Here is a 23,869-nt window from a genome sequence, read left to right on the forward strand (position 1 = left end):
GTCCAGCATCCAAGGAGAAACTGGTAAGACTTCCCCCTTCCCCAAAATTCACAGGACAGGATTCACAGGCTCAGTTTGGCTTAGGTGCCCATCATGGCCAGATAGTGGGGTCAAAATAGAAAGTCACTCTACGCACTGCCACCGTGTGAAAAGGGGGCAGTGGGTAGGAAACCCCCAGGGAAGGACATGCTGGGCAGGCAGCCCCGCAGGAATCCTGGACAGACTTTCAGGATATTTATGGATTGATGTCACCATGGAAGAAGAAGACCTTGTGCTGGTCAACATTTTTATCCAAGAGTAGATGAAGATATAGAAGGCATGCTTACCGGGTGGAAACAGACTCGTGCTTCAAGGAATGAGAATATGAGATAACAGAACCAAGAAAAGACCTGAGAGGATGGGAAAAGGGGGCGAGTGCTGTGGGCTGCACATGGCCTAAAACGTCAGGTGGGAAAATATGGCCTCACAGAAACAGATAGGATTAAAAGGCTTGCATTCCAGTAGGATCACTGTGTGACCAAAGAGCAAGTAGATGAGACACAGAGAGAGAGAGGATGCCCCCAAATAGAGAGAGACGGTGGTCCAGGGCGAACTCAGGCTACTCAGACCAATCTCTAGGATTACATTTAGTCCCGGGTATATCGTTTTCAGAAAACTATAAACTGAGTCCCTTCGGAGGAACGGGACAATGATATTGAAGGAGGCTGAAACCACGTCACACATGGTTACACCCCTAAGAGAAGCCTAATGTGTATGGGTTTCTCTAAAATTAATTGATAGGGGCTTCCCTGGTGGCGCAGTGGTTGAGAATCCGCCTGCTAATGCAGGGGACATGGGTTCGAGCCCTGGTCCGGGAAGATCCCACATGCTGCGGAGCAACTAAGCCCGCGCACCACAACTACTGAGCCTGTGCTCTAGAGCCCGTGAGCCACAACTACTGAGCCCGCGGGCCACAACTACTGAAGCCCGCGCACCTAGAGCCCGTGCTCCGCAACAAAAGCCACAGCAATGAGAAGCCTGCGCACCGCAACGAAGAGTAGCCCCTGCTCACCGCAACTAGAGAAAGCCCGCGTGCAGCAACGAAGGCCCAATGAAGCCAAATATTAACAAAAATTAAAAAAATTAAATCCTAAAAGAATAATTCACAATTCATTCTACAAGGCCAACATTACTCTGATAACAAAACCAGACAAGGACAGTCAGGACAAGTACAAATTGATAGCCCTCACGAACACTGATATAAAATTCCAAACAAAATTTCAGCAAATCAAATTCAATAATATATAAAAAGGATAATGCATCATGACCAAGTGGGGAATAGCCCATAAATATAACCTCTGTTTAACATTAGAAAATCAACATAATTTACCATCTTCACAAACTAAAGATACACACATCTCAATACACAGAAAAGGATGTGACAGAATTCAACAGCCGCCTGGCGAAAAATTCTCAGCAAACTAGGAATAGAAGGGAACTCCCTAAACCTGAAAAAGAACATCTGTGAAAAACCTAAAGATAACATCATACTCACTGATGAAAAGCTGAGTGTTAAGAGCAAGAACACAGCAAGGCTGCCCAATTTCACCTCTTCTATTCAACATTGTATTAGAGGTTTTAGTCAGTGCAGTAAGAAAAAGAAAAGCATGCAGACTAGAAAGGAAGAAGTAAAAGTGCATAGGTCATGCCCATCTACATAGAAAATCCAATAGAGATATCTTTGTGATCTTGGGCTAGGCAAAGTAAATTAAAAAATAGAATAGGGCTTCCCTGGTGGTGCAGTGGTTGAGAATCTGCCTGCCAATGCAGGGGACACAGGTTCGAGCCCTGGTCTGGGAAGATCCCACATGCCGCAGAGCAACTAGGCCCGTGAGCCACAATTGCTGAGCTTGCGCGTCTGGAGCCTGTGCTCCGCAACAAGAGAGGCCGCGACAGTGAGAGGCCCGTGCACCGCGATGAAGAGTGGCCCCCACTTGCCACAACTAGAGAAAGCCCTCGCACAGAAACGAAGACCCAACACAGCCATAAATGAATGAATAAATAAATAAATGAATAAATTAAAAAAATTTTTTAAATAGAATAAAATTAAACAATTGGGCTCCATCAAAATAAAAAACTTCTACTTTTCAAAAGGCACTGTTAAGAGAATGAAAAAACAAGCCATAGACTAGGAAAAAATACGTATAATCATCAGTATGATAAAGATCTTACACCAAAATATACTTAAAAATTCTCAAAACTCAATAATAAGAAAACAATCCAATTTTAAAATGGGCAAAATTTAAACTTCAATAAAGAAGATACACAGATAGCAAATAAACACATAAATAGATCACAACATCATTAGACATCAAGAAAATGCCAATTAAACCACAATGAGATCCCACTACACACCTATTAGAATGGCTAAAATTCAAAATACTGGCCATACCAAGTGATGGCAAAGATGTGGAGGAATTGGAAATCTCATTCATTGCTGATGGGAATGTAAGATAGTACAACTACTTTAGGAAAACGGCAGTTTCTTAAAAAATTAAACATACACCCTAAGATCTAGCCATTCCACTTGTAAAATATTTACATAAGAGAAAAAAGAACATCTGTTATGCAAAACTTGTCTTAAGAATATTCATACCAACTTTATTTGTAATAGACAAAAACCGGAAACAATCTGTCCTATCAACAGATGAAAGGATAAACAAATTGTAGTACATCTGTACAGTAGAGCACTACTCAGCAATAAAGAGGAACTCCTTGCAACAACAAGGCTAAATTTCAAAATAATTATGCTGCGTACATTTTATTTATATAAAATTCTAGAGAAGAAAAATGAGCCGATGGCTGAGCAATCTCATTCCAGAAATCTTTACTCCATATATACTAACATGAGGGCATAAAAATATGTGCACAAGAGTGTTTATTACATCATTTTTGAAAAGTTGAAAAATTAAAAACAACCAGGATTTCTCTTAATGGGGAAACTGTATATTTATACAATGGATAACTGCTCTCAACTGTTAAAATGAATGAGGCAAATTTTATGTGTAATGCTTTGAAAAAGTTCTCCACGATATGTTGGTAAGTTAAAAAAAACACATTACAGAATATAAAAAGTAAAGCCCATTTTCATAAAAATGATATGATTACATTGTATGCTTACTGTCTACTTATAAATACGTGTATGTGTCTATACATTTTGGAAGGATATACACTAACATCCTGACAGCGATGATCTCTCTGTGTCAAATGGGGGGAAAATAGTTAGGTGACACCTTATGCATTAAGACAGAAGAAAAATCCCTAGGATCATGTGTGTTTTTACTTTCCCTTTTTATGCTTTTTTATGTTTTCCAGGTTTTTCACAATTAACATTTCAAAGAAATCTGCACCTTTATTAATTACAGGAGGATAAATGGTAATTTTACTGTGCAGAAAATCTGACAGTCGTTTTAATCAAGTGATCAAATTAACTTTACCACAAGTCACTTCGCCAGCAATGGGACAAAGAGACATCGTGTGCCTTTTAATACAATGTGCTGAGAAGGATATGACATTCCTTCCATGGTATTCCTGTCAAAAATGCATGACCCGGATTTGATCACAAGGAAACATCAAACTCAAATTGAGGAGCATACTACAAAATAACTGGTTAGATCTCTACAACTGTCACAGTCGTGGAAGATAAAGACTTAGGAACAGTTTCAGATGAAAGGAAACTCAGGGGACAGGAACCCTGCACACAGTCTGTAGTCCTGGGTTAGATCCTTCCAGAAAGAGGACACTAGTGGGTTAAGTGTAAAAACTTGAATACCGTCTGTACATTCACTAATGGTATTGTATTGTTAATTTGCTGGTTTTGTTTATTGTTCTGGTTCTGAGGGTATGGACGATGTTAACATTTGGGGAATCTAAGAAAATGCTAGGCAGGAATTCTATGAAATATTTTTGCAACAATTTTGTAAGTCTGAAATTATTTCAAAATTTAAAAGTTGAGAAATAAATGGAATTGGAAAACCAGTCAACAAAAAATCTATTCTTCAAAGATTTGTATCAAGTATTTCTCTAGTTCAGTGAAAATAATAATATGAATTTTAAAGAAAAGCAAAGCTGAAATGGAAATTCCATTTAATGGAATGATGTAATTACTATAATAATGGCTGAAAATCTGCTGGATTCTAGATATTAGTAGTTACTCCTAATAGTTAACATATATTTTAAACACAGAAGTGTATTTCGTACAGAATTGAATTTCCTACTAACAAAGTTAATATTTTGAATACTAAAACTGCCAACTTTGCTTCTTTCTTTGGACAATCTCTTTCTAAACTTCCTGTTTTCCTAACAAATAATCATATGATGAGGGAATGGAAGCAAAGGTGGTTACACTATTTCAGAAAATGAGGTTTAAGAGGAAGAAATGATGGCCTGCCTGGAGAGAAATTCATAACTTGTAAGCATGCAAAAATATTGACCTCCCTTTGCGGTAGTTCAATATTCAATTGAGAAAAAAAAGTTGTCCTCTAAATTAAATGTCTACCATGTTCTATGGTTTGAATAAATTTAAATTCTTTTCCTTTCATTATGAGCCAGATAGATTGCGTCATCATGTGCAAACATTATATCTTTTTTTCTTCAGTGAAAAATAGTTATTCTTTTTTTTTTAATTGAAGTATAGTTGGTTTACAATGTTGAAACACTACATCTCTTGAATGTGCCATATCATAAGTGATATTTAGCTACCTAGAAACTCTGTTGATTCTTATGTTTGTGGCTTCAAATGTTTGTCTTGTACACAAGTTGCAACAAGACAAAGTGGGTGCCACTTTGCCCTGTTTTTTGGAACATGGCTTTTGTCTCCGTATTACTGGAAGAGGCTTATATTCCTTAAGTACTTCTTATTTAGTAAAGAGAGGATATCAGCCCTCTTTGGCTAGAAACCATCAGAACCTAAAATATATTAAAAAGATATTAACACACATTTGCTACAACATGAATGAAACTTGAGGACATTATGCTAAGTGAAATAAGCCAGACACAAAAGGCAACTATTGTATGATTCTGCTTTTATGAAGTACCTAGAGTAGATAAAATTCACAGTGACAGAATGTAGAGCGGTGGTTGCCAGGGGACTGGATGGAGGGAAGAATGGGGAGTAAATGTTTAATGAAGACAGAGTCTCAGTTTGGGATGATGAAAAGTTCTGCAGATGGATAATGGCGATGGCTGTATTACAATGTTAATATACTTAATGCCACCAAATTGTACAGTTAAAAAGAGTTAAAATGGTAAATTTTATGTTATATACAGTTTACCAAAAGTTTTTAAAAAGGCACTTATACAAACAATTGAAGGAACAATTTTTTTAAAAAAGCAGACTTTGAAGAAAAAAATAGGTAGCTGTCTGAAGCACTTTGTATTAGGAATAAATCTCCCTTTGACCAAGTCTTCATTGGTGATTTAACAAAAAGAACTTGTGGGTGATGCAATTCTTGGAAACCTCTAGAACACACTCTGAGCCAAGGAGAAGATATTCTCTACACTATAAGCTCTAGAATTTTGAAGTAGGCTCTTGACATTATCTGACTTCAAGTTCTAAAAACAGGAAACTATATTACAAGACTTCTAATATGGCAAAATTAAAATCTGGTTAGTAAGTGTTTAAAAATTAGACCTTATTTGTTTTTAGACCAGTCCACTGAAAACTATAAGACATTAACAAAAGAAATTGAAGGATATGGAAAGATATTCTGTGCTCATGGATTGGGAGAATTAATATTGTTAAAATGTCCATATTTCCTAAAGCAATCTACAGGTTCAATGCAATCCCTATCAAAATTACAATGGCATTTTTCACAGAAATAGAACAAACAATCCTAGAATTTGTATGGAATTACAAAAGACCCCAAATAGCCAAAGCAATCTTGAGAAAGAAGAACAAAGCTGGAGGACTCACACTCCCCGATTTCAAACTATATTACAAAGGTATTGTAATAAAAACAGTATGGTACTGGCATAAAAAGACACATAGATCAATGGAGCAGAGTAGAAAGCCCAGAAATAAACCCACACATATATGGTCAATTAATTTATGACAAAGGAGCCAAGAATATATGATGGGGAAAGAACAGTCTCTTCAATAAATGGTGTTGGAAAAACTGAACAGCTAAATGCAAAAGAATGAAACTGGACCTCTATCTTACACCATACCCTCAACTTAACTAGAAATGAATTAAATGAATATAAGACCTAAAATCATAAAACTCCTGGAAGAAAAGATAGGCAGTAAGCTCCTTAATATCAGTCTTGATTTATTTGGATCTGACACCAAAAGCAAAGGCAACAAAAGCAAAAATAAATAAGTGGGACTACATCAAACTATAAAGCTTCTGCACAGCAAAGGAAACCTTCAACAAAATGAAAAGGCAACCTACTGAATGGGAGAAAATATTTGCAAATCATATAATCATATATCTGATAAGGGGTTAATACCTAACATATGTAAAGAACTCATACAACTCAATATTGAAAAAACAAACAAACCAATCTGATTAAAAAATGGGCAGAGGATCTGAATAGACATTTTTTCCAAAGAAGACATACAGATGGGCAACAGGCACATGAAAAGATGCTCAGCATCACTAATCATCAGGGAAATGCAAATCAAAACCACAATAAGATATCACTTCACACCTGTTTGAATGGCTCTTATCAAAAAGACAAGAAGTAACAAGAGTTGGTGAGGATGTGGAGAAAAGGGAACCCTTGTGCACCTTTGGTAGGAATGTAAATTGGTGCAGCCACTATGGAAAACCAGTATGGAAGTTCCTCAAAAAATTAAAAATAGAACTGCCATATGATCCAGCAATTCCAATTCTGGGTATTTACCTGAAGAAAACAAAAGCACTAACTCAAAAAGATACATGCACCCCCGTGTTCATTACAGCATTATTTACAAGCCAAGACATGGGAGCAACCTAAGTGTCCATGGGTGGATGAATAAAGAAAAGGTAATATACATCTATATAGCTATATCTATATGTTATATATCTACATCTATATCTATATATATAATTCAGCCATAAAAAAGGAGGAAATCTTGCCATTTGCAATAACATGAATGGATCTTGAGGGCATTATGCTAAGTGAAACAAGTCAGAGAAAGACAAATACCATATGCTCTCTTACATGTAGAATCTCAAACAAACAAAACACAATCCGCCCCCCCCCCCCAAAAAAAACAAGCTCAAGAGACAGAGAACAGATTGGTGGTCGCCAGAGGCAGGGGGTGGGTGAAACAGGTGAAGGAGGTCAAAAGGTACAAACTTCCAGTTATAAAATAAATGCCACAGGGATGTAATGTATAGCACGGTGACTGTAGTTAATAATACTGTATTGCATATTTGAAAGTTACTAAGAAAGATCTTAAAAGTTCTCATCACAAGAAAAAAATCTTTTTTGTATCTATGTATAGTGACCGATGTTAACTAGACTTACTGTGATGATCATTTTGCAACATATACAAATATCAAATCATTATGTTGTATATCTGAAACTATGTAATATGTAAACAAATATATCAGGAGGAACATACATTTTATTCCTGGTATCTGGCACATCTCTGTGGTTGCCCAAGTTTTTACTGATAATGGAATTAAATCCATATTTTGAATATCCATGAATAAGTTCTGGGTCCGAAGAGTTAAAATCCTTACCTGCAAGAAAAGGTATTAGTCACATAAGTATAGGTTTACTACCATCACGTTGATAAAGGACAATAAAAACTATATCCTGAATTCACTCCTTTTATAACATGTCAGAGTAGTTTTCCTGGAACCTCAACTACTCCCAGATGACAAGGTTAAAATCAAAGTATTCACACAAATCAAAGCAGATTCCTTAGCAAAGTATGAACAACAAGCTACCCTAGAGTCATTCAGTTTCTCCAGAGAAGGAAGTGCTCAGCCTCCTTGGTCCCATCATGATTTGCAACTCAACTGTCATGTGAAATTATATTAACTGAGGGATTTAGGGAAGGTGGGAGAATGGGAGCTGAAGCCCCTATCCCAAAACTCTGTTTGAGAGAATAATACAAGATGACAAAGGACAACCCAAACATATCAGTCATAGCAATAAATGAAGTTGGCATAAATTTCCCATTAAAAGATAAAAACTCTTAGATGGTAATAAAAAACCAAATGTAACCATAAACGATAAATAAGATGAACTAAAATGGTTAAAAGTGAAAGAACGGTCAAAGACTACAGGAGTCAAAATAATTTTTAAAGCACAGAATTCACTGGAAGGACAATCCAGAAGGTCATTTTATACTCACAATAAGTCACAGTAAAGATTTAATAGTAATGAGCTTGTAGACATCAAATAATGCTGCAACAAACTACTTAAAGAAAAATTGTTAGAAATATCAATATATGTTGCCACAAACAAACAGTAATGGAAGTTTTCAAGAACAACTCTGAATCAGACAAAAAGTTAGAAGCTTGAATAACGTAATTAGTTAAATTTCCTTAGTAGATTTTATGTTGTGCTTTGTTTTTGAGACAATAAACTTTCTTTTCCAATGCCCAAAGAGTGTTTTCCAAAATTGGTATAAATTCTATACTGGATATAAAGAGGATTCCCATCAAAAAGTGACCCCATTTCCCCTCAGTCCTCTTTCTTACACCTAAAAACTCCTTGGCTCTGAAAGGTGAGTGTAAGGAGGCAGGTTGCCTGGGAGCCTCGGGACAGGGGCAAGGACACGGTGGGCTCCTGATTTCTTTGTTGCCTCCCGTAAATCCCAGACAGGGGGCTGTCGAAGGCTGCAGGTGGAACCACTAATGGGCACAGACAAAACAAACCCCAAGATAAGCCTGTTCCACCAGCCACAGGGCCAGAAAAAAGAACAACTAACCACAGAAACCCTCTGGCAGCACCCACTCTAGTCCAATCAAGCACCACACCGCCCCCTGCTGGCTCCAGTGGGGAGAGCAGGGAGCAGGTCCACCTCTAACCCAAGGGAACAAGGGGCCGTGCTCCTCTCCCCTGAGCATAACCTACCCTTCCATCCCCCTTCCTGGCAGAAGAAGGCAGTGTTCTGACTACCTGTCTGGCTGGTGTGGGTGGGCTGAGCAGGGAGCTGGTCTTCCAGAAGCCTGCCTGGTAGAAGCAGGTGGTGCTCCGATTCTCCCTAAGGCAGTGTCTTGTCAGTGGCGTGCTGAGCCTCCAGCCCCACCTGGCAGCAACAAGTCTTAACGAGGTGGCGCAAGGTGAGGCTAGTCACTACGCCATGCACCCACTGCCCCTCATATCCATGGGGGTCCAGGGAGAGCTGAACCTCCACCCTCAATGGCAGCAGGTTGTGCAAAGCGGGAGAGTTGATATTCTGCTTACCCCACCTCCTGACCCTGGTGTCAGGGAGGCCCACTGGGGAGCTGAACTCAGAGACAACAATGTCATGCAAGTCAGCGCCCCATTTCACCAACGGGGCTGCTGAACGTCCCCTCCACCATCCACAGCGTGGCAGTGCCCACGCTCCACGGTTGCCAGGGTGGAGTCGGCAGGTCCAGCAGGAAGCAAACACACCCACCCACCTGGCCCTTGTGCTGCATCTCAACAGAGGTCGGCCTAACAAAGAAGCTTAAACAGGGCCCAGAGTTTCACAATGTCCAAAATGCCCAGGATACAAGCAAAAATCTTTTGTTGTACAAAGAACCAGGGAGATCTCAAATTGAATAGGAAAAGACAATCGACAGATGTCAATACCAAGATGAATCAGAGGTCAGAATGATCTCAGATGTTAAAGCAGCCATCATAAAAATGCTCAGAAACAGAAAAAGGGGAAATCTCAGCAAAGAAATAGAAGTTATAAAAAAGAACCAAATGGAAATTATAGAACTAAAAATAATCTAATAAAACACTCACTAGATGGGCTTAATATTAAGTAGAATAGTGATAACAGAATCCACCTACTCTGAGCAACGGAGAAAATAGACTAAAAAAAAGAAAAATGAAGAGAGTCTCAGGGACCCATGAGCTAACAACAAAAGAGCTAATATTTGTATTATTGGAGTCTCAGAAGGATAGGAGAGTGAGGAATGAAAAAGTGCTCTAAAAAATAATAGTAGAAAAGTTCACAAATTTGGTGAAAGATGGACGTCTACAGCTTCAAGAGGCTGAGCAAACTCCCAAGTAGGATACACCAAAGAAATCCATGCCACATCATAATTAAGCTTCTGAAAACTCCAGACAAAAGAAAACTCTTGAAAGCTGCAGACAGAAAGGAGGCAGTACTCACAGAGGAAAGATCTGAATGACTGTGGATTTCTCGTCTGAATCATGGAGGAGAGAAGGAAGTGGGAAAACATTTTCGAGTGCTGAACAGAAAGAACTATCATCAGCAAAGTCTAGGTCAGCAAAAATATCCTTCGGGAATCATGAGAAAAATAAAGATACATTCAGATGAAGAAACACTAAGAATTTGTGACTAGCAAACCCACCCTCAAAGAGCCGAAAAAGAAAGTTCTGTAAACAAAAAAGGAAAATCATAGCAGATGAAGGGTTGCAACCTCAGAAAAGAAAAAAGAACATCCAAAAGGGTAAAAAATATAATAGCCTGTGCTCATGAGTTTCTTAAGTCTCACTCAGTGATTGGAGCAAACACTACAACACCATCTGATGTGGTGCTCCGTGTACACAGAGGAAATGCTGAAGATAATCGTATTTTACAATTGAGGATGCTAATGGACTTTGCTTTTTACGCTATACTGGAAGTGGCAAAACATTGATTCAAGGAGACCTCAGTGAGTTACACATGTATCATGTTAATACCTAGAGCAACCACGAATAGAGCTACACAAAGCAATACATTAAAAGAATACTGGGGTTTCCCTGATGGCGCAGTGGTTGAGAATCTGCCTGCCAATGCAGGGGACACGGGTTCAGGCCCTGGTCTGGGAAGATCCCACGTGCCGTGGAGCAACTAGGCCCGTGAGCCACAACTACTGAGCCTGCACGTCTGGAGCCTATGCTCTGCAACAAGAGAGGCTGCGATAGTGAGAGGCCCGCGCACCGCGATGAAGAGTGGCCCTGCTTGCCGCAACTAGAGAAAGCCCTCGCACAGAAACGAAGACCCAACACAGCCAAAATTAAATTAATTAATTAATTAATTAAAAAAAAAAAGAATACTGGAAGTAAATCAAGATGAGATTCTGAAACATGTTCAGGTAACTCACAATAAGGTAAGAAAAGAGAACAGAAGAATGAGAAATGGAAGAAGTAAACAAAAAAATAATAAAATGGCTGACTTAAACCTTAACATATGAATAATTATATTAAATGCAAATGATCTAAATATATCAGTTAAAGACATAGATTGTCAGAGTGCATTAAAAAATATGTTCTAACAATATGTTGTCTACAAGAAACTCCCCTCAATGTGATGTAGGTGGATTGAAAGTAAAAGGATAGAAAAAGATATATCTTGCAAATAATTTAAAAAGCAGGACTAACTACATTAATATCAGATAAAATAGACTTTAGAACAAAGAAAATTACTAGAGACAAAGAGAGACAGTATACACTGATAAAAGATCAGTCTACCAGTAATATACGATGATCCTAAATAGAAACATACCAAAAAACAGTCTCAAAATACATGGAACAAAAACGCATAGGGTTGAAAGGAGAAACAGACAAACCCATGATTATAATTGGGCTCTTCAACACCCACTCTTAGCAATTGTCAGAACTACTAGCCAAAAACTCAGCAAGGATACAGAAGAATTGAACAATACAATCAACCAACCGGATCTGACTGAGGTTACATATATATAAAACACTTCACCTAACAATACTGGAATACACATTTTTTTTAAAGTATCCATGGAGCATTCACCAAGATAGGCCATATCCTGGATCATAAAACAAACCTCAGAAAAACCCTAAAAGAATCGAAATCATAGCGTATATTTTGTGACTATAGTGGAATCAAACTGGATGTCAGTTACAGAAAGACAGAAAATTATTCGAAACACTTGGAAATTAAACAATCTATTTCCAAATAATCCAAGAAGAAAGTCTCAAAGGGAATATAAAAATACATAGAACAGAATGAAAATGAAAATTCAACATATTAAAATATGTGGAATGCAGGTAAAGTAATATTATTAAGATATCAATTCTCCCCAGACTGATCTATAGACTCAATGCAATTCCATTCAAAATACCAGCAGGCTTTTTTGTAGAAATTGACAAGCTGTTTCTAAAATATATATGGACAAGCAAAAGACCTAGAGTAACCAAAACAACTTCTAAGAAGAATGAGAATAGAGTTCAGAAACAGATCCAACAAAAATGACCAATTGATTTTTAAAAAATAAATTTATTTATTTTTGGCTGCATTGTGTCTTCGTTGCTGTGCACGGGCTTTCTCTAGTTGGGGCGAGCGGGGGCTATTCTTGGTTGCGGTGCGCGGAATTATTGCAGTGGCTTCTCCTTTTGCGGAGCATGGGCTCTAGGCGCACGGGCTTCAGTAGTTGTGGCACCCAGGCGCAGTAGTTGTGGCTCACGGGCTCTAGAGTGCAGGCGCAGTAGTTGTGGTGCACAGCTTAGTTGCTCCGCAGCATGTGGGATCTTCCCGGACCAGGGTTCGAACTTATGTCCCCTGCATTGGCAGGCGGATTCTTAACCACTGCACCACCAGGGAAGCCCTGGCCAATTGATTTTTGATAAAGGGACCAAGATGGGGAAATGAAAGTTTTTCAACAAATGGTGTTGGATCCACATGGAAAAATGAACTATGATCCTTACCTCACAGCATCACAGAAATTAATTCAAAACGGAGTTAATGTAAAACCTAAAACTTTAAAATTTCTAAAAAAAAAAACGATAGAAGGAAATATTTGTGAACTTGAGGTAGGCAAAGATTTCTTAGATAAAACATAAAAAACATAAACCACAGAAGAAAATGTGATAAATTGACCATCAAAATTTAAAATCTTGCTTCTTGAATGAAACCACTCAGAGGAGAATGAAGATGCCCAGCATGGTGACTCTAGTCAGCACACTGTATTATATACTTGCAAGTTGCTAAGAGAGTACACCTTAAGTTATCTCTTGAAGTACTGAGATAACTTTTATCCTTTCCAAAGAAAATGCAATGAATAATAATGGTGAATTACATGATTATAAATAAACTTGTTTTCAACTGTAGAAATTAGAAAACATTCTCCTTTTGGAATATAAGAATAAATTGTATATTAACAGTAAAAAAATAAAAAAAATTAAAAAGTTATCATCACAAAAAAAAATGGTAACTATGTGTGATGATGGATGTTAATTAAATTTATTGTGGTAACCATTTTGCAATATATACATATATAAAAATCATTGTGTTGTACACCTAAAACGAATACAATGATATATATCAATTATATCTCAATTAAAAAAAAAGAGAGAATGAAAAGACAAGGCACAGACTTGTGCAAAATATTTGCAACTCACAAATCAAAGGATTTGATACCAGAATATATATATATATATTTTTTTTAAATTTATTTATTTATTTATTTATTTATGGCTGTGTTGGGTCTTCGTCTCTGTGCGAGGGCCCTCTCCAGTTGTGGCAAGCGGGGGCCACTCTTCATCGCGGTGCGCGGGCCTCTCACCGTCACGGCCTCTCTCGTTGCGGAGCACAGGCTCCAGACGCGCAGGCTCAGCAATTGTGGCTCACGGGCCCAGCTGCTCTGCAGCATGTGGGATCTTCCCAGACCAGGGCTCGAACCCGTGTCCCCTGCATTGGCAGGCAGATTCTCAACCACTGCGCCACCAGGGAAGCCCCAGAATATATTTTTAAAGTCTTAGAAGTCAGAAGACAAACATCCCAATTTAAAAATGGACAGAAGACTTGGAGAGACACTTTACAAAAGGAGATGTACGTGTGGCCACTAAGCACATGAAAAGGTGTTCAAAATCCTTAGTTGTAGGGAAATGCAAATTAAGGCCACAATGATACCATTACTCACCCATTAGAATGGTTAAAATCTAAAAATCTGACCATGCCAAGTGTTGGCCAAATCTGGAGAAAATGGAATTCTCATCCACTGCTGAAGGAAATATAAAATGGCATTCTTCCTTTGGAAACCGGTTTGTCCTTTTCTTTAAAGTTAAGCGTACAGCTACCATATGACCCATCCATCCCATACCTAGGTATTTACCTGAGAGAAACAAAGTATGTTTATACAAAGACTTACATGTTAATATCCATAGTGGCATTGCAATTCATTCCAGAATAGCTACAAATATATTAAAAATACATACTATGGGTCTTCCCTGGTGGCGCAGTGGTTAAGAATCTACCTGCCAATGCAGGGGACACAGGTTCAAGCCCTGGTCCGGGAAGATCCCACATGCCGCAGAGCAACTAAGCCCACGTGCCACAACTACTGAGCCCACGTGCCACAACTACTGAAGCCCACGTGCCTAGAGCCCGTGCTCCACAACAAGAGAAGCCACCACAATGAGAAGCCCGCGCACCGCAAGGAAGAGTAGCCCCGCTCACCGCAACTAGAGAAAGCCGAAGCACAGCAACGCAGCCTAAACAAATAAATTTATTTTTAAAAATACATACTGTATTTTTCTTAAAGAAAATACATAAAAGAAATGAGGAAGATATCTAGGGAGGAGGAAGAATTGGGGTGAAGTTTTTACTGTACCTATTAAAATTTATTTCTTTGAAACACAGAAAGCTATCTGAAACAAATACAGCAAACTACATAAAAATTGTTAAATTTAGGTGGTAAATACACACAAGCCTGTTTTATTATTTTCTCTGTGTGTGTGTGTGTGTGTGTGTATGGATATATATGAATATATATGAGAAATATTTCATAATTTAAAATTGAATTGCTCTAAAAAAGGACATTCTCTCACTCTTCCCAATTATTAAATTTATGGTATATTTTCCCCTTAAAATGGCTAACAGAGGAAATCAAAATACTTACCTAATTTTATAAATGACTTCTGTTCTGTAGTTTCATCTTCATTAGGTCTTTTGACTCTTACATAAGGTCTTGGTATTTGCACTGAGCCATGTTCAGTTTGCAATTTCTTCCCAAGGGACCAAATTAATGGATTTCCTTTCTCCTGGATCTTCTTCTCCTGGTTCTTCACATGATTATGGTGAAAATAAATAAAGATGGTTGTCCAGATCCCAAGTGTCAAGGATCCATAGAGTAAACATTGAATTATAATATTTCTCATTGTAAACCTAGCATTTTTGAAGGTCCATTTTAACATTTCCTAAACCAGAAGGATTTAAGAGAAGCTGTATTAGCTATTTTGATGGTTTAGAGATCATCAACTTGGCTTAAATTCAATTTACAGTGTTTTAAAAACAGGATTATTTTCATATCAGCGCTTATCATATACTTTGATACGAGAAAGTGTATCCTTTAAAAAACTCTTAAAACTGATATTCATCAGATTTCTTAACATGAAAATGTATAACGTGCTTATAAAACATACACTATCATTTAAAGTCATTGACCCAGACTCCTGAGATAAAACTAAAGCAAACAATGTGAAAGAAAGGTTTCTCATCCCTTCCACCTTCTCGACGCATCTAGGAGTGATGGCATAGGTCTCTGTTTTAAAAAGCTGATTTGACACTAATCAGACTGTTAGAAATGTAAAAACATGCACTATCCCATGGTGGAAAGAAAGTGGGCAGTGAGAAGCGCGGACCCCCCCGATGGGACTGTGAAATGGTACAGCCACTTTGCAATCTCTATGCAGGTTGAGTCTATATATAGGGAATGTGGAAGTAGTTCCATCCCTAGAAATATACCCCAAAGAGACTCTCGCCAGGAGGCATGTACAAGGACGTTTACTGGAGTCATGTTTGTGGTAGAAATTAGACACAACTCTAGTTTCCCTCAACAGGAGAACTGATAAACTGAGGCTATTCATTCAGCGTTGGAAATGAACCTACTGAAGCGACATGGATTAATATCGTAAAATCTAAAAAACATAATGTTGCACAAAAAACAAGTAGGGTATGATGTTACCTATATAAATTTGGAAAACATGAAAAGCAGTGCAATTGTTTATGCATACGCTTGAGGGTAGCAAATGTTAGGGAAAAATACCATGCGTGTGCCCGGTCTACACAAATATAGGAAAAATACAGGATAGTGATCACCTCTGTGTGGGAGGGAATCAGGAGGCGGATAAAGAGCTCGGGCTGTGTCCTTAATGTTTTTTTTTTTGGTCGTGGGTTGTGGGATCTTAGTTCCCCGACCAGGGACTGAACCTGGGCCCTCGGCAGTGGAAGTGAGGAGTAGTAACCACTGGACCACCAGGGAATTCCCCTTAATGCTTACTTTTTAAAAGTTCTGAAGCAAATATGGCAAAATGAGGAGGTCTGATAAAGCTTGATGATGTGCACACAGAGCGCTCCTGATATTTTTCTCTGTATTTCTCCTACGTTTGAAATATTTCATAATTTATCAAACAAGAAAGTCTTGAGAGGCTTCCTTTAAAGTTGATAGATTGAATATGTGTGTCTTGTGTCCTCTCCCTCCTGACTCAACTGTGAACAAAAATAAAGCTGAAAACTCTCCTGGGAAAACAGTGGTAGAAAAATGCATGACTATTTCAGTACAGGTTTGGAAGACACACTATTGGCCGTGTGACCATGACTTGGAAGGACAGAGGGAGTCACAACTCCAGGTGGGCGGAGGGAGGACTCTGAGACAGATACGCGTCTAGCAGACCCCAGGGCAGCTCAGGGTTTGGAGGCCCAGGCTTGTCAGGGGCCACGAGGGGAGGCTTTGGAAAAGGCCACATGCTTCCATGCAGAACAGTCGGCTCTGGACACCCCTCCCTGCACAGAAAAGTCAGACAAGAGCCTGGCAATTTCTCCTCTGGAGAAATGGGATTGTAGAGGCTCGGCCTCCGCAGAAGGAAGCTTGAGGCTGAGGTCAGGGGAGTTACCTGGCTCTCCTTCCCGCCTCACGCACAGGATCCCAGAAGCCAGGCTGCTCAACCTGAGCTAGGAGAGGGGAAAATTATTCTATGATGAGAAGACAGGCCCCAGAGAAAAGCCCCCCACATAGTGAAGCGTATGGGGTGTCCAACAAAGCAGCCGACTCCCCACATGTCACCGTGAAGACAGGACACCTGTGGGAGGGGGGTGAGCCCAACACCCAGAGGGTCCCGGCAGCACGTTAGAGTCTCACTTTTCCGTTGGAATGGAATGCTGTTTTGGACTGAATTGTGTCCCCCTAAACTCATATGTTGAAGTCCTAACTCCCAACGTGACGGTATTTGGAGATGGGGTCTTTAGTAATGAAGTTTAAATGAGCCCATTAGGGTGGGCCCTGATCCAATAGGACTGGTGTCGTTATAAGAAGAGGAAGAAACACCAAGGGTGCAGGCACAGAGGAAAGGCCATTTGAGGACACAGTGAGAAGGTGGCCGTCTGCAAGCCAAGGAGAGAGGCTTCAAAAGACACCAACCCTGATGACACCTTGACCTCGTACTTCCGGGTTCCAGAATCGTGAGAAAATAAACGTCTATCGTTCAAGTCTAAGGGACTTTGTTGTGGTTGCCCTAGTAAACTAGTACAGACACCAAGGATTGGCTGAGGTGCTTGAGGGAAGCCTTCAGAAAGAAAGAAAATACAAATTGAATCAGAAAAGGGGAACAGTAAATGAGAACTTTCGAAACATCAAAACACTGATTTTGATTGTTCAGAGAGAGCTAAGAAAACATTACATTTATGAAACCAGAGAAGCAGGCTTGAAAAAGGAACACTTAGAGAACAAAAAGAGGCTGCTGAAACTTAAAGCATGACTGCTAAAATGAAAAATCAACAGAAGGTTGGAAAATAGCATGAAAGGAATACTCTGGAAAGCACAAATAAACGAAAGAGAGAGGAAAAAAATGAGAGATGTGATATTTCATTCTAGGAAGTATCAATATAACATCCAACTAGTGCAAAGGGTTCCAAAAGGTGATCAGAGAAAAGAGGAGAAAAGCATCAAATAAATAATACAAACATTTCCCCCAGAACTAAAAGGGCCCACAGAATGGCCAATGCGATTGATGTAAAAAGATCCTAAAAGCTTCCAGAGGCAGGAGAAACAGTTGACATATACGAGAAGGAGAAGCAGAATGAGATCAAATTTCTCAACAGCACCACTGGGTTCTGAAAAACTGTAGAGAAATGGCTTCAAAATTCTGTTAAATGATATTCCACCTAGAATTCTATATCTAGTCAAAATTTAATAAAGCTTGAGAGTCGAATAAAGATGTTTTCAAAAAATTACACTCCTTGTCTTCCTTTTTGGGAAACTATGTGTGGATTGTAAGTGCCAACAAGACAAAGAATAAGCAAAGAATACAAGGACCCAGGGTAGTGGATTCAATGCAGGAGAGAGGCAGAGCAGTCTCGGCGGGCAGGTGAGAAGTGGGCATAGGGTGCAACCAGCAGAGATTGGAACAGAAGCTGGTGTTGAGCTCTGGGCGCTGCACCCCTACCCCACAAAGGAGATGGGTCCAAAGAATATCAGATTTGGTTAATTATTTGGGGGTGGGGAAGTGCAGGTAGATGATCTATATGATGGTAAAAACTAAGGAACGATATTGATAGAGTGATGAAAATGTAACCACTGATAACTGTACTAACCAAAAAAAAAAAAAAATCACATAGATTTACTGGAAAATAAGCTAAAAAAAATGGAAGCCATGTAAGAAAAATGAAGTTGGTGTATAATATAGATAAACCAAGAAATAGAAGTCTGAGAATATTATTTAAAATGTGAAGGTAACCATCATAAGAAACAGATTAAAGAGTCTCTTGCTTGTAGGGAGTTGCACTGGGGTGGGGGTCAGTGTGGGAATTGGGAAGGGCCTGCTGACTTTCTTTTAAGATTTTGTTTTTATTTTATTTTTTATACGTATGTATTACTTTGATAAACGTTTTTAAAGCAAAGATTTTAAAAAAGATTGAAAATGAAAATAAAATGTGAAAATAAATCAAACAGCATCAATACTGGCAAACACGTGAACATAGATGCTCCCGTCCCTGTCCCTTTAAATCCCCTGATGACCTGACTCCTGGGAAAAGTAATCAATGAAATGAGCCTCATGCTCTCCAGGTCTCTCCTGGGTCCAAGTCCCTCTGGCATGGGTTTTCCTTCTCATGCTCCAATTCTTCCCAAGTGACCTCCTGGCACTCGAACATTTAGCATTATCTCCCGTTTTTATCCTTTCTCAGACTTGAGGAAAGAATTTGGCTTCTACAGTTTTGACCTTGGCCCTTCCCTAGGAACAAGCTTGCATCTCCACTGTGGCTCTTACTGCTGTTGTTCATGTAGGAAACCCATACTGCTCAACAGAACCCAGTGCCCATAACAGCTCCACGGCCTCAAACCACCAGAAAGAGACCTGAACACACCTGGATACGATGCCTTAGGCAGTGGTGGGCACCTGTTCCCCCTACTGCCAAAGGCTCACAGCCAAGTCCATGCCCCAGAATTACCTTTGGCTGAGGCAAGCTGCTTTGCCCAAGGTTCCCCCTCCCTGAGGGAACTCACGCTTAAAGACTAGTCGATGGGTGGAAACCTCGTCTCAATTTTGGATGACTCTGAAGGCCCCTCCGGCCCAGAGCTGCCCATGGGACTGGCAGAGGCCCCTCAACGACATCAAACTCCAACCTCTTCCTCTGCTTGACCCATTTCCCTCACTTTGGAAAGCCAAACCCACGTCCATAAAGTGCTCACACGCAAATCTCAGCGTCTGTTTTCTGGGGAACTCCAACTACAACAGTTGGTAGTGGGAGTGGTCCTGGGAAACGGTCTAAAATGGGGTTTAGGGGCTGGGTCACCCCTAGCTGGCTTCCCTGAGGACCCACTGCGGTGGAAAGGCAGCATTCTGATAGCCCCTTAATGAAGCAGTGCCCTCACTAAAACTTTGCTGCGGTGACCTGGGGTGGAATCCTGGTGGAAAGGAGTGTTCTGGTTGGCCCTTTGAGAGATGAGGGCAGGGAGTGGTCACCACAAATACCATGGAATCAAAATGGCTGTAGTTGAGGCTGTGGACGCAACTAAGAAAAGTAATGGAAAGCTGAGGGTTATTCGTCCCCAATTTAAGGCAAGATATCTGAGTCAGAGGGCCTCCTTAGCAGGGTATAAAAAGACTCATCCCTACAACCAAAGGGCGAGAGAAAGCAGGGCTTGATGAGGGCAGCTGAGCTGCAGGGAAGGGAAGGTTGATTCTCACCTTGGCTAGTGTTCAACCCAGGAAAGGAGGGAGACTGAGCCTCGGGATGGGAGTATGTGGGTGGAGACACGCCGGAAACCCCAGACCCACCAGACACTCTGGACCCACAGCAATGGCCCCTCCTCTCCATGAAAGGCTAGCTCTCCTCCTCTCCTTGAAAATAACACAGAGGCCTCCGTTTCAAAAGGCAACACCTGCCCTCCCTTGAGGGTCACCTCTCAAGTCCGCTCCTGGCCACCAGGTCAGTAACGAGGACCAAGTCACAACACAGCTTGGCCGGGAAAGTGTGAGGCCCCCCCAGGGAGGAAAGTCTGTTCCCCGAGAACTGCAGGGCCCAGGCATCACCACCCACTGGAGTCAGGGGCCTGTGCCTGGGCTGAGTCCTGAGGATGCCGGTAAAGGGAGGGGACATAAAGCTGGATTCGGGAGAGCTTATCAGTATGGGAGCATCCCCCTAGGACATAGGATCTAACGTCCTGACAAAGATCCTGGTTGCACGACAAAGGCTCATTGACTGAATGAATAACACTCTAAAAACGAAATATTTGATTAGGCAAAGAAAATGTATCAAATGTGTAAGAGAAGAAGATAAGTTCTCACTAGGGGAAACGGATGGAGTAGAAGAACTGAAAAGAGAATGAAGCTGTTTTAACTTATGTTACCACCGCATCTTCCTATTAGTGTCTAAATTTTGAGAGACTTCTGTTTTGATTTTCTCCCAAACCCAAAAGCAATTAGAAACTAGTGAAAGGAGAAACTAGGTGAGGGGAGGCCACCAAGTTTAATATACAAAACATACACATGAATTCATATGATAGAATTATTACTGAAAAATAAAATAAATCCATATTCTCTAGAAAGATTCTACCATACTAAGAAAATGTGGGAAAGAATAGATACATGTACATGTCTAACTGAATCACTTTGCTGCACACCTGAAACTAACACAACACTGTAAATCAACTCTACTCCATTATAAAACAAAAATTTTCTTAAAAATTAAAAAAAAAAAGAAAATTTGGGGAATATTTTCTTTAGATATGAACACTTATAAAAATATCCCTCCCCCCACATTTCTTATTTTACTAATATCAGTTGTCTTATATTGCATTTTCTTAAAGCAGAGCTCCCATTAGTTCTCTGGAATATGCACCTCATCTCTCCTCCTCCCGCCCCCAACACCCTCCCCACACTCCCACAAAACGCAGAAAACTTCTACCAAGAGATAGATCCCACAGCTCTGTGATTGGCTCTTCGACTCTGTATTCTCAGAAGGAAACCATGTTCAATTATTTCCTAAACTAAAACTCATATGCTAGAAAAATACAGAATTAAGTTGTAAAAAATATTTCAGTGATGATTTGTATGCATAGCAAACAAAATTTTAAATGCATTCAAAAAAAACACCTGAGAGTTAATGAAAAGAATCCAGTAAAGCAAAAAAGAACGCTGCCAATACTCACTAACACATGTGCACACGCACACACCGAGAAACCAGAGCCCTAAAATAAATCTGGATTTACAGTCACTGAGTTTTAAAATGTTCGTTTTTAGAGCCAGGAAAACACGACCATGCTTTAGATCATGTCACAACTAATTTTTCTGCAAATAATCAGTATTTGTAATCCCTTGCTTTCCAAGAACAATCTTAATACCGATCTCCATACAAGATCTATGACTTTCTGATACTACCAAGAGTTTTTTTTTTTTCTATTTCGCTTTTTGAATAAGTAATACATTCTCTTTGTATAAATCCTAAGAAGCACACACAAAGGGTGTACCTTTGTGGTATACAGTGAGAATTGGCCCTGATTTTCAAGAACTAAAGTTATTACAATGCCCAGTAAGCCTCTAAAGTGGCATAACCCAGCCTGAAAAATCTGATCTTCTTAATCCTAATCCCCAGAGCCAGCATCCCATTCAAGATGCCGTGATTTGATGCGCTGCTCCCACTGATTCTAGGTGGAAGGACCGCCCCCCCCCCCACCTACCACTGAGACAACCACTGGCTGCTTTGTAGTTGTATTCTCCAAGCTGAGTCATAGGCGGAATCAGGCAGGAGTCTACGCTGAATGATCTGGAAGATGGAATTTCTTCCTGAATGCGTGACTCTAGGGTGCCTGGATTCTGAGCAAATAACTTGACTGTGCTGGGTACCCTGCCCCACCTGGCAGGGCTTAAAACAGAGGCGGCCCCAGGCTGCCTCACAAAGCCCTGTGACATCACACAACTCCTCACCAGCCCCAGAGGCCCCTGCCCGGGAGCTCCAATCAGCGGGCAGGATCCAGGAATTCCAAAGTTCAAAGGGTCTTTCCAGAAAGTCTTAGAATTCTCTCTCCTCAGCTGAGGAAATAGGAAAAACCTCGCATTGGGCAAGTCAAAATCCTAGCCTTCTCCAGGGCAAGCCTCGTTTTTGGCTCTTCTGAAATAAACTTAAGAAAACAAAGAAGTTTTCAGAATACCTCAAGAGACAAAGATGAGCCAAAGAGTTACTGGCTGCCTTTTTACTTACTCTGTATTACTCAGCTTTAGATATTAGTACATGAATTCAGCCAAATGCTTGCAAAATTTCTTCTTTCTTAACATGTCTGAGCAGATCCGGCCCTCCCCCCATTAAGGAGGCTGACTCAGTGTTTTGCCTGGGACCAGCCATCTGCTGGTATGTGAGAGGAAGCGGGTGGGCTGTGGTTTTGATACCTCTCCTGGGGCAGATACGACAGCCAATTATAAACCTCCAAGCATAACTTCGAATCTCCTTCAGACAGGCTCTAAGGGAAGGTGCTTTTTTGTCCTTTTATAATAATAGTAAAAGGTAAGCTTTTATTCATAGTAGCCCCCAACTGGAGACAACCCTAATGCCATCAACAGGAGAATGGATAAACTGTGCTTCTACATATAACAGAATGCAAAGCAGCACTGAAATGACTGAGCCACAGAGCCACACAACAGGATGAATGCCCCAGACTTAACACTGATAGAAGCCAGACACAGCCTATAATCCTAATTCTATGAAGCTCAAGAAGAGGCAAAACTAATCCAGAGTGATAGTGGTCAGAGTGGTGATTACCTTTGGGAGGGGGTGGGAATGCTTGTTTCTGACAGGCCCAGAGCGAGCCTTTTATAGGGCTGGACATGCTGTATCTTCTTGATCTGAGTGAAAGCCTCACAGAGCCTACAAATACAGTCACTGGGCTGTTCACTGAACATCGTGCACTTCACTGTATGCACGTTATAGCCTCACAGAATGAAGGAAAAAAAAAGTGAGTTGGCCCCATTTTTGGACAAATTTATCACAGGAGTTTTGCAAGCATTGCATGGTTGGTTTGTTGTAATAAAGTCAAATCTTTCCTTCTGAGAAAGGTGCACATACAATAGTTAGAATTTTATTTTATTTTTATTTTTTATTAAGATATAATTCACATACCACAAAATTCACCCTTTAAAAATATAACAGTTCAGAGGTTTTTTAGTATGTTCACAAAGTTGTGGGACCATCACCACTATCTAATTTCAGAACATTTTCATCAGCTCAAAGAAACCCCATAACACCTAGCAGTCACTCCCATTTCCCCTTCTCTCCATCCTC

At 40.1% G+C, this 23,869-nt stretch overlaps 1 protein-coding gene across 1 annotated transcript in view; it reads right to left on the reverse strand.

Moving 5' to 3' along the window:
* GALNTL5 (polypeptide N-acetylgalactosaminyltransferase like 5) overlaps positions 1–22,316 on the reverse strand; it is a 78,178-nt gene extending 55,862 nt beyond the window's left edge. Inside the window, exons 1-3 of the mRNA XM_028165905.2 lie at positions 22,275–22,316; positions 15,000–15,297; positions 7,592–7,712 (exon numbers count right to left, since the gene is read on the reverse strand). Coding sequence (XP_028021706.2) covers positions 7,592–7,712; positions 15,000–15,294 — 416 coding nt within the window. The 5' untranslated portion in view covers positions 15,295–15,297; positions 22,275–22,316. The remainder of the gene's footprint in view (positions 1–7,591; positions 7,713–14,999; positions 15,298–22,274) is intronic.
* Positions 22,317–23,869: the final 1,553 nt, after the last annotated feature.

The sequence above is a fragment of the Balaenoptera acutorostrata genome, chromosome 7, assembly GCF_949987535.1.
Source record: "Balaenoptera acutorostrata chromosome 7, mBalAcu1.1, whole genome shotgun sequence".
Classification (NCBI taxonomy): Eukaryota; Metazoa; Chordata; class Mammalia; order Artiodactyla; family Balaenopteridae; genus Balaenoptera; species Balaenoptera acutorostrata.